General features: G+C 41.9%; 1 protein-coding gene across 2 annotated transcripts in view; it reads left to right on the top strand.

Moving 5' to 3' along the window:
* Nucleotides 1–6,196, top strand: part of GID8 (GID complex subunit 8) — a 7,481-nt gene extending 1,285 nt beyond the window's left edge. The window contains exons 2-5 of one of the 2 annotated variants that reach the window (XM_009998614.1): nucleotides 874–1,003; nucleotides 2,116–2,312; nucleotides 2,802–2,999; nucleotides 3,320–6,196. In XM_009998614.1, coding sequence (XP_009996916.1) covers nucleotides 886–1,003; nucleotides 2,116–2,312; nucleotides 2,802–2,999; nucleotides 3,320–3,493 — 687 coding nt within the window. In that variant the 5' untranslated portion in view covers nucleotides 874–885 and the 3' untranslated portion in view covers nucleotides 3,494–6,196. Of the gene's footprint in view, nucleotides 1–873; nucleotides 1,004–2,115; nucleotides 2,313–2,801; nucleotides 3,000–3,319 lie in introns of those variants that run through there. The other variant, XM_009998615.1, reaches the window with a different exon arrangement.
* The last annotated feature ends 4,082 nt before the right edge of the window (nucleotides 6,197–10,278 follow it).

The following is a 10,278-nucleotide window of genomic DNA, read 5'->3' as shown; positions in this document are numbered from 1 at the left end:
CCCCCGGGCTGACCTCCCTCCCGCTGCCCAACTTTTTTTGGTGTCCGTGTGGCTTTTACGGTAGTTTAGAGGGGAAAAAAAAGACCTGTTGGAAAGGGGCTGGCGGTGGGAAGGCGCGCAGCCACTCGCGTGTGTCCGAGACGGGTGGCGATCGGTGCCTGTTGCTGTTGTTGTTGCCGCCTCCTTCTTCTTTCTCTGCCCCTGTGGTCGTGACTTGAAGGTAGAAACGAGTAAATGTCGGCTTTACCAAAGCGCTTTGCTGCCGAAAGTGGAACAAAAAATTTTCGAGAAAGGTACTGGGTACATTTAAGTAGTGTTAACAGCAGTACTTTTGGGCACAGCGAACCTAAGCTAGAGTGAGTCTTTAGTTGTACACTGCTGGATCGGGTCCAGTTTTGTATCTCTACAATATAAGTAGGTGTTCTGTCCTAAGTTCTGGAGAAAACTTTAAAGCCAATAGTGCTCATGTAGGCTTTGCTTTAAAGGTTTGTTGAGTTTTTCTGGCTGGCTGTCAAAGTCTTTGATTCCCTTGTTTCACTCCGTGCTGCTGCTGTGTGTCCTGTCAAACTTGTAAACAAGATTTATTTGGAGTGGATTTCAGAGTAAGTAGAAGAAGATGGTATTTGAATGTCTTTTTCTGACGATTGATGAAAGCAGATTTAGAGACTGGCTGGGAGATGTGAGGGTGCAGGAGCAAGGAGGAGAAAAATGTAAAGTTGTGGTTTGAGATAAAAGGGTCTTTTTTGGACTGTTAATTTAAAAGATCCTATATAAAAGGTTTTTTATAGTAGTAAGTAGTAATACAGTGCTGCTACACACTGAACCTAATTCTTCTTGAATCATGTTAAATGAGCTGCTTTTCTTTTCTTGTAGTAAGAGTCCAGGATGAGTTATGCAGAAAAACCTGATGAAATCACAAAAGATGAATGGATGGAAAAACTTAATAACTTACATATCCAGAGAGCAGACATGAACCGCCTCATCATGAACTACCTTGTCACAGGTAAAAAGGAGCAGTCATGCTAGGAGGCTCTTCAGTGCATGTCATTTTATCAAGGCAGACAGTTTGGGCTTGAATATGCTAGTAGATGGAGTGAAATGAAGGGCTTGGAGGACTTGGGGATTGCTGCTGGCTTCTCTCAGCCATACATCTGCTCTTCTGTTCTCCTAAGTGGAAACTGACTTAGATACAGAGCCTGAGCAGTTACCAAGCAATGGAAGTGATATTTATTAACCTTAACTCTTCTGCTAAAAGATATATAAGTGTTTTCTGAAATGCTTTTAACAAACATGACCCAGTTCTGTGTGATGTTTTTTTGTGCCATTAAAACAGAGTTCAAGATCTGTGGCAGTTGTTAAGTAGAGCTCAGGATGCTGCACGGAACAACTACCAGAAGCAAGTTATAACTAGGCACATAAACTGTGCAAGGGCACTGCTGTCAAGATAATTTGAGATCAGGAATATTAACCCTTTCAGCAGATATCCTAACCTGCCAATTATGATGCCATCCCAGGAAGCTATACCAGGGCGGAGGCGTCTCCATCCCATCTACACCCCTGTTTACACTGCTGTGTAGGTGAAGCCTCTGGGGTGAGGGAAGAGCATCACAGTGGCAAAAATAATTTTTCTGTCTATGAAAGCATGACTTTGGATTTAAAATAGCTGTGATAACTTAAAAATAATAGTGTTAGAGAGAAAGCAGATTTAATTCTCAGTTTTCGGATTTAAAATAGCTGTGATAACTTAAAAATAGTAGTGTTAGAGAGAAAGCAGAATTAATTCTCAGTAAAACTGCTAGGCCTGTGCAAACAGATTTGGGGGCTGGAGGGAACAGCAAAACCACTCACATCTTGCAAAGGTGGGTTTTGAGAATCCCATTTTGGAATACATGCACTGCTTTATTTAAGTGTAAAACAAGCTTTCAAAGATCAGACTACAAGTTACAGGCATCCTCAGGGAATGAGGGCCCTTAGGAGTGAATTAAGCTCATACTGTTTGATGCCTGTTGAATAAATGCCTGTTTCAACAGATAAGAGTTTTTCCAAAGTTCAGACTTAGTCTTTAAACATTTGTGTCATAACATGTATTTTATAGGTAAAATGTTTGTGTTTCAGAGGGCTTTAAAGAAGCAGCAGAGAAGTTTCGAATGGAGTCTGGAATTGAACCCAGTGTTGATTTAGAGACTCTTGATGAAAGAATAAAAATTCGAGAGATGATTTTAAAAGGACAGATTCAAGAAGCCATTGCATTGATAAACAGCCTCCATCCAGAGTTGTTAGATACAAACAGATATCTCTACTTTCATTTACAGGTAAGGACAGGTGGCAAGCTTAATTTTTGTTTTAGACGTTGTGGAGAGGCTGGAAAAAGTAGCACAGGGTTTAAGATTGTGGTGGGAGGTTTGTGACTCAACGTGGATGTTTGTTCCTGGCATCATTTGGTAGGGATGGGAAACTTTGTGGTGCAGTGCAGGAGCCATCATATGCAGTTTGTAACATAAAAACTTCCAAGAGCAGCAGTGGCCTGTGACTGACCAACTTCCAGATACTGGTAGTCTGAATTTCTGGTGGTTTCTTTAGTCTTTTCCAAACTGATTACCCCAGAGCCTCACCTTTTTCAGTAGATTGTGTAGACAAGTCTGCTGCTCCTTGTCTCACACGTTGAGAAGAGCTGACCTCAAACTGTCAGGGTGTAGGTTAGTTTGTCTCCACTGACACGCTGGTGTCTGAAAATGACAGTCTGGAAACGGTGAAGATGTGCTGGTTCGTCTCCCTGACACCGCTGTGTCTTTTCCACGTAGCAGCAGCATTTGATCGAGCTGATCCGGCAGCGTGAGACAGAAGCAGCTCTGGAATTTGCTCAGACCCAATTAGCAGAGCAGGGGGAGGAGAGCAGGGAGTGCCTGACGGAGATGGAGCGCACGCTGGCCCTGCTGGCCTTTGACAATCCCGAGGAATCACCGTTCGGGGACCTGCTCAACATGATGCAGCGGCAGAAGGTAGTCCTGGCTGAAAGGAAAGCCCTGCCTTTCATGTGTGTGTGCTGAATGTGATGTCCTGAAAATGTTTCTAAAAATTGTATGTAGTGGTAATGCAAAAGAACAGAAGTATTTCTTAAGCAAGATTACAAAAGGTTTTAATACATTACAACTACTTGACTCTCTTCCTTGTTTTTAACTAGGCTCATAGTCTGTGGAGCTTTGACCTGACCATGCTCTGAGGAATTAGCACCCTTGGTGTGATCTTTTCAGTGTCTGTGTGGCATGAGCAGTGTTAATCCTAGGAAAACTGTTCCTGAACTCCACTGTTTCTTTTCCAGGTGTGGAGTGAGGTTAACCAAGCTGTTCTAGACTATGAAAACCGTGAGTCGACACCCAAGTTGGCAAAGTTACTGAAACTGCTACTGTGGGCTCAGAATGAGCTGGACCAGAAGAAAGTGAAATACCCCAAAATGACAGACCTCAGCAAGGGGACGATTGAAGAACCCAAGTAAAATGTGTGCAGATGGACATCAATCAATCTTAGTACTGCACAGTATACGTTTATATCAGTCTGTGACTGAAATATTTTTACTACAGTACAGCACTCAATTCAGATTTTTCAATGAACATCTAATTTGAAGGGAGAAAAGTCCCTTTTAAATGCTGCAAAAACTGCATTGAAAGGCGCTGTATCTCTTTGAAAGTCTGACTTAGGCTATGCACTATAATACATTTTTAAGAAAACCAATTAAACAGGACAGGAAAAATAACATTTTTAAAATACAGAACTCAAGCTTTCTAATTGGCTACTGATGCCTAGTTAAGTGGCCAGTGAGTTAACACTGAGTTATATTGGCAACTCTTCAGTTAAGTTTAACTGTCTCCTGTTTGAAATGTGTATATAGAACAGTGAATATTTTCTACCTTTAAGTTATAGCCAGATATACATTCCCCTTAAAAGTAACTGGTCAAGTTTTCATCTATAAACTTTGCAGTAATGGCAACCTTTTGGCTTAGGAAATAGTGTACAAACTTGTAAATCATAATTTAAGGACTTTTTTTTGTTGTTGCTTTTCCTTGTTTCTGACTTTTTGGTGCTTTATATGGTGAGAGCTATGTTCATAATGGATCAGTGACCCATCTTTTCAGGAGGAATATTGTTGGAAATAAGGGTTGTTTTCTTAATTTTTCACAAATGACCAAAATGGCCCCCAGAGGCGTTTGAGGGTGTTTGTTAACAGGGGCCGTTCCCCCCTATATTCAATTTGTAGCTAGAGACACTGCAGAGATTCTTCTAAAGCTTTGAGGGCCACTGGGTGTTTGGGTTTTTTTTTAAACTGTAAGAGGAGCTTGTATTAGGAAATTGGGGGGAGGGAGAATAGATGCTCATGGAAGCCTCTGATGCATCATCTTGTGCAGGATCTGCCTTTATGCTTGCTGAATTGTCGTAGAGCTGCCTGGGCTGTTTTTATGCCTTGAGCTGAGCAGAGCAGGGCTGCCTAAAAGCAGAGATTGCCCTTTTCTCAATTCTTCCATACCTTTCTGAAGAGATGCAGTTCATCTTCACCTGTATTTGTTTACTGACTGTCCTCACTCCACTTAGCATTATAGTTTTAATGTTCTACATGTGAAGTCCAGACTTTCAAGTCAACAAATTGTAACCTTCTGGGTATGGGATGTTCTGGTTGACTGAGTTTTGCAGCACCCTACACTGGTGCCCACCCAGTGGTGCTGAGCACTGATCTTGCCAAATTGAGCTCTAGATTTTTTAGGTCCTTCTATCAAGTTATTAACAGATTTGCTGAACAGAGACCGAGCTGATGGGTGAAAGAGCTGAACATCATGAGACACTGGCATTTGTCACACCAGTCCCATACTGTACATAATCTAGTCTTGTATGGTAGATATTACCCTGTAGATGAAACTTAGTTTTCACTTAATTTTACTGGAATACTTATGCATTAAACTGTATAAAGCTTTGCAGATACAGCTGACTTAAGGAAACTAACAGAACCTGTTACTGATTGCATTACTGTGAACACTGTTTACTTGTGTAGCTATTTTTTGTGGGGGGAAAACAGTTGTTTGTTAAGCAGCTCTAAGAGATGCAGAGCAACAAGGTTAAGCTAGATGATGGATGTAACAAAAGGGTTTGTTCCCATTGATTACTGATCATTCTGTTCTCCACTCTGAAGCATTTGTGGTGTGGAGGTCTTAAACTTTATACCTAACAAACGAGCTATCAGTAGGCCCTCAACTACAACAACGGTCTGGCTTTCTTCACCCAGGCTGGTTATTCTAACACCAGACTTTTAACAGTTGTGACTTATGGTTTGTTGTTTTTTTCTTTTTGTTTTGTTGTGGTTTTTTTTCCAGTCGGTTGTTGTCGAAAAACCATGTATACCTTTTAGTTTGTGAGAAACTGTATGGTTTTTGTAACTTTGTTTAATAACAAACTGCAGAAACAAAACTGGAATAGCTCTAATTTCTTCATATATAACTGATCAGCTTTGCCTCTGTTCTGACACTTGTGTTGTTAAATCTCATCTGAAGCTTCTCCCAGATGAAGAGAAAACTAGTGCATTTTTGTGGCATGAGCAGCATTTTTCTCCATGAGAAATGCAGTATTTCAGTCCTGGTTGAGAAGTTCACTGTACTTCCAGAATGCTACATTAATTTTATATAGTCTTTGGGCAAAGATTGAGCTTAGATTACTTGAATTTTCACTAGCTTGGTTTGTTGTTCTTTTTTCCCATAAAAAAAAATAAACGTTTTTTAAGGGGTTTAATATAAAATTAGTATAGAACTGTTTCACTTTGGTTTTATGAACATGCCACATTGATAAGCAGCTTTAATCTGTAAAGTTTTTGGTAACTGCAAGAAAATATTGGAAAGCTATGCATATTAGAGAAAGCATAAAGGTAGTGATAATGGTACTTCTAAGGATCTTTATATTAGTGTATATAAAATAGTTTGCATATACAAATATAATATATAATCTGTTTGAAATATTCTTGAATGGTAGGGGCTGTGAAACATATTATAATTTATGGAAATATTGTACACAGTAAACAAACCTCTCAGTACACGAATGAACTTTTGTCATATGCATGAGCAATGTCTTATTTGGTGACTACTAATGAATGGGATTTTGTTAACCCATTTTTGTTAGATAACCACTTTAACAAATATTATTAAATGCCACTTTGATCAGTTTGCTTTAGTGTAAAAATACGTATTTTTCTTCCACTTGATTTAAAAAGAACTTTTGTAAGAAGATTTGTTCCCAGCTCAAGGGTGGCAAGCACATCTGGTCATTAAACCTGGTGCACTACACTCATTCTTCCCCCAACCTTTCCTTTGTTAAAAACAAGTAAGATTTTACTTTTTTTTTTTTTGTTAATGCCATGGACATGAAGAAATTGGGTTGTAAAATATTCTGTCTTACATGCCTGTGTAGAAAGGTTGTGTGTCAAGTATGTTCTGGTTAGGCTACAGATTTCTGTCCATTTCCAAAACCTATCCCCAGCCTAATAGCTTTCTCCTGGGCTCTTACCATGTTTCTTTTCTGCCTGTCAGACCTAAGCTAGGCTGTGGTTGCTTCTGTTGTCCAGTGGAGTCATTTGTGAAGGGTGGGGGATAGTGGGTTTCCATGAGGATAAAGTACTGCTGGTACTGACCTGTGTAATTGTGTAGAGCTGGAAAACAGGCTGCTGCACAGAAACAGCAGTGTTTTAAGTAAAGCATTTCCTCTCAAGACTTTAAGAGGCAAACAAATACAGCTTGAAACCAGGTGAAGTATCTCTCTAAGATGATTTAATTGAAATACCTTCCAGCCCCTTCCACCCACATGACAAAAGAAACTGAAATGATGATGGAGAGCACTTACATAGCATTTGAGATGGGTGAAATCTGGAAAGAAATTCTGTCTCCTTTCCACTCCTTGTACATATAGGGGAAGGCATTACATTATTTTAGGATGATTTCATTGTTTTTAATTTGTAAAATTTATGCTTTGTATGCTTGAGTATAAGCTTAAAAGCATTACTTAAAAAAATCCTTGACTAGTAGCTGAGTGTTGCTCGACTGACTTCAAACCACTTTCTGTCCAAGTTTGTTACGGAGCTTATTAAATTGCGTTGGAGCGTGATCCCTGTGTGTCTTATCTTCAATGGTAAGGGGGCCTCCTGCTGTCAAGAGCAGCTGAAAGCAGCCTTGAGATGCTTCCCTCAAGGAATAGAAGAGATGGAGTTGTGTTTTGTCCTAAAATCTGCCTTTAGAACACAGCAAGTTGGGACAGGTTCTGACTGCACTATGGATCTCCCCTCCATGCAGAAGCAGTGGCACCACTCAGGGTGTGCTTCTGCTGTTGTGATATTAACAGAAAGGGATGAAGAGAGTTTAGAGCTGTTCCATGAGCAGCTGTGGCCCCAGCCCTGCTCCTCAGCTCCGTGGCTTTATGTGCTTGGCTGCCCAGAGGCAAAACACAGAGCTTATGGATAGCACCCTCAAAAGGGTTTGTATTTCTCAATGGACACGTCAGGAGCTGGAAACTATTTTTCATCACAGAATCATAATAGAACTATTCAGGTTGGAAAAGCCCCTTGGGATCACCAAGTCCCACCATCATCCCTACTATGCAAAGTTCTCCCCTAAACCACACCCACCAACACCACATCCAAACGACCCTTAAACACATCCAGGGATGGTTCTTTTCCTCTCCTCTCCCGCCTTTATATAGTTGCATTAAAGAGAAGATGGGCCAAAGTCCAAGTGGGCTGCAGACTGATGGGATCAGGCACCTCAGCAGCAGAAAGCCCTGTGCATTCTCTGTCCTCCTCAGGTTAAATGGGGATTCCAACAATATGCTGCTACCTCACGCCCACCTGGATCTGTTTCTGCATGGGACTTGTTCCTCTCTTAGAAGCAGCCTCAATTTGTCATCTGATAATTTGCCTGTTTTTCAGCACATTGCTGTCTGCAGGGGTTCTGCAAAGATGCCCTGTTTAGCCCTAGAAAGCATGTACATTTTCTTCAGCCTGTGGACAAGTTGTGTTGGAAATGCTCTTGGTGAGGAGGGAGGTTTGGAGCTGCAGTTGAACTGTCCTGTTGGGAGAGAGCAAGTGCCCTTTATGGAATGTGTGAACCAATTTCTCCTCTCACACCTCTTCAGGATTTGATCTTGATCTGTGCTTCACTTCATAAAACCCTCAAATAATACAACCATTGTCTGGATAAGCATCACTGATAGTAAATGTCGGCTCAAATATTAACTCAATCATCTTTTGTTTGGTTTAATCTTTTGACAGATTAAGCTGAGCACAGGAAAAAACTGGAGGAGATTGTGTTCTTCCATTAGATTATTTTCTGTAGTCAGGACCTGTGCTCTGAACTGATTCCATTTGTCAGCTTGGTGGGAGGTTTGCTGCTAGGAAATTATGCAGCAGTAAAAGGAACAATCTCTATGTTTTTATTTTTTAAACTTCTGGGCGTGTGATGGGTGTTGCCCTCAAACACTTTTTGTTTGTAACTGCAGCTATTTTTGACAGTGAAACCAGGTTCTTACATGCGAAGCAAATGAGTCAAAGAAGCTATTCATTGAGGAGGTGATGCTAAGTGGCACAAGGAGAGGACCTGGGAGACTACAACAAATACAACTTTGTGTGACATGCTCAGTTTCCCAATTGAATAATAATTTTAGCAAGTTAGTAGCCAGGGTTTCAGTGACTGTTGAAGCTGCTTGCATCCCACAGCAGTGAAACTTACACCCCTCTGTGACTTAACACCATGTTACTGTTTTCTGTACCTGTGATTACTGCACCGTGCCCAAGACTTTGTCAGTTCTGTTCTGAGATTCCTGTACAACTTCATTTCTGTAGTTACATCAGCACTCATCTCCTCCTGCCTGGAATGAACTCAGCTCTCAACACATTTGCTATTTAAAAAAAAAAAAAAAAAAAAAAAAAAAAGAGGTGAAAAATGTTAATCTACACCCTACAAACCCAACTGATCCAATGGTTTTGAGTTTTGGCTGCATTTTACCAGGACTTGGCTCCCTCTTCTGGAAATAGGCACAGTAGCAGAGCGAATAAAAATATTTGCTTTATAGTTTCTAATCCAAATAAAGGAAGGGAAGGGCAGAACTGGATGAAGACAGAAGCTGTGGTTACTACACATGGTTACCCTCGGTTTCCACTTGTACCAACATTTGTATCTTTAGTTTTCTCCGTCAATAGCAGGTCTGTGTGACTCTGCCACAGGCCTGTTGGGGGAGATCTCTGCTCTGAGGAAGAAATTTTGAGGTAAAGAAGGAAGTCTGGTTTTTATCAGCTCTGGGAACCCTCTTCTGGACTTGTCTCTGTGGTGTGTGAAGAACCTTTTGGTACTTCACTCTGGCAGGTTCAGCACAATAGTTCTGTTTTCCCCTCTTGGTTGAAGGAGCTGACTGCTCTTCAGGGACATGTAAAGTGTTCTGTTAGGAGAAGAATGGGTGAGTTAGCTTAGCATGAGTGTGCTAAACGCTGAGTTTTCATGAGCATTTACAGGCAGCTGAGTGCAGGAGGTGCCTGCCCTGCACCTGGGGTTTGGTGCAGCCCAGAAGCCCCGGTACCTTTCCAAGGAGCAGGACCCCGGTCAGGCTGTGCGGGGAGCTCCTCCGTCCTTCCTGAGCCCAACCCTGCCGTGCTGTGGTCTGGCTGTGATCTGACACAGCCACCCCGACCACGTCTGAACGAAGCTCCTCCGCCTGCTCACTCAGGCTGAGTCACCAAGCCCTCCCGGCTCGGAGTGAGACATCATTTAATGGGCTATTTCCAGAACGGATTCTCTCTCAGACAGAGCAAAGCAGCAGCTCTGTCCAACAGACCTGAGCTGTGACAGTGTGGATTTGTAGTGATTTTCTTCCTTACATTCTCTGCATGGGAATATCGTATTATAGAATCATAGAAACATGATTCGTATTTATTCTTTTCCCCTTAAATCCATCGGATGGGAGTGTCGCATTCAGTCCTAATCCTTCAAAAGCCAAGACAGAGACTTTTCTGCCAGCAAATCCACGCAGGCTGGAGGAGCAGGGGCCGTGTCGCTAACAGCCCACGGCAAGCTGAGCTCTGCAGGGGAGGGGGGGAGAGAAGAGACCCCGTTCGGTCCCCTCTGTTAGACCCCCCTCTGGTTTTCCGGCTGGGGGTGCGAGTATTTACCGGAGGGAGAAACAGAAACAAACCAAAAAACAACCTAGAGAAAGAGAAAAAAAGCCCTCAGAAATGTGTGGGTGAGGGATGGAGAAACCCACCCCCCC

The sequence above is a fragment of the Chaetura pelagica genome, unplaced genomic scaffold (assembly GCF_000747805.2).
Source record: "Chaetura pelagica isolate M959 unplaced genomic scaffold, ChaPel_1.0 scaffold275, whole genome shotgun sequence".
NCBI lineage: Eukaryota > Metazoa > Chordata > Aves > Apodiformes > Apodidae > Chaetura > Chaetura pelagica.
Note: the sequence above shows the minus strand (reverse complement) of the source record. Positions and strands in the feature narration are given on the sequence as shown.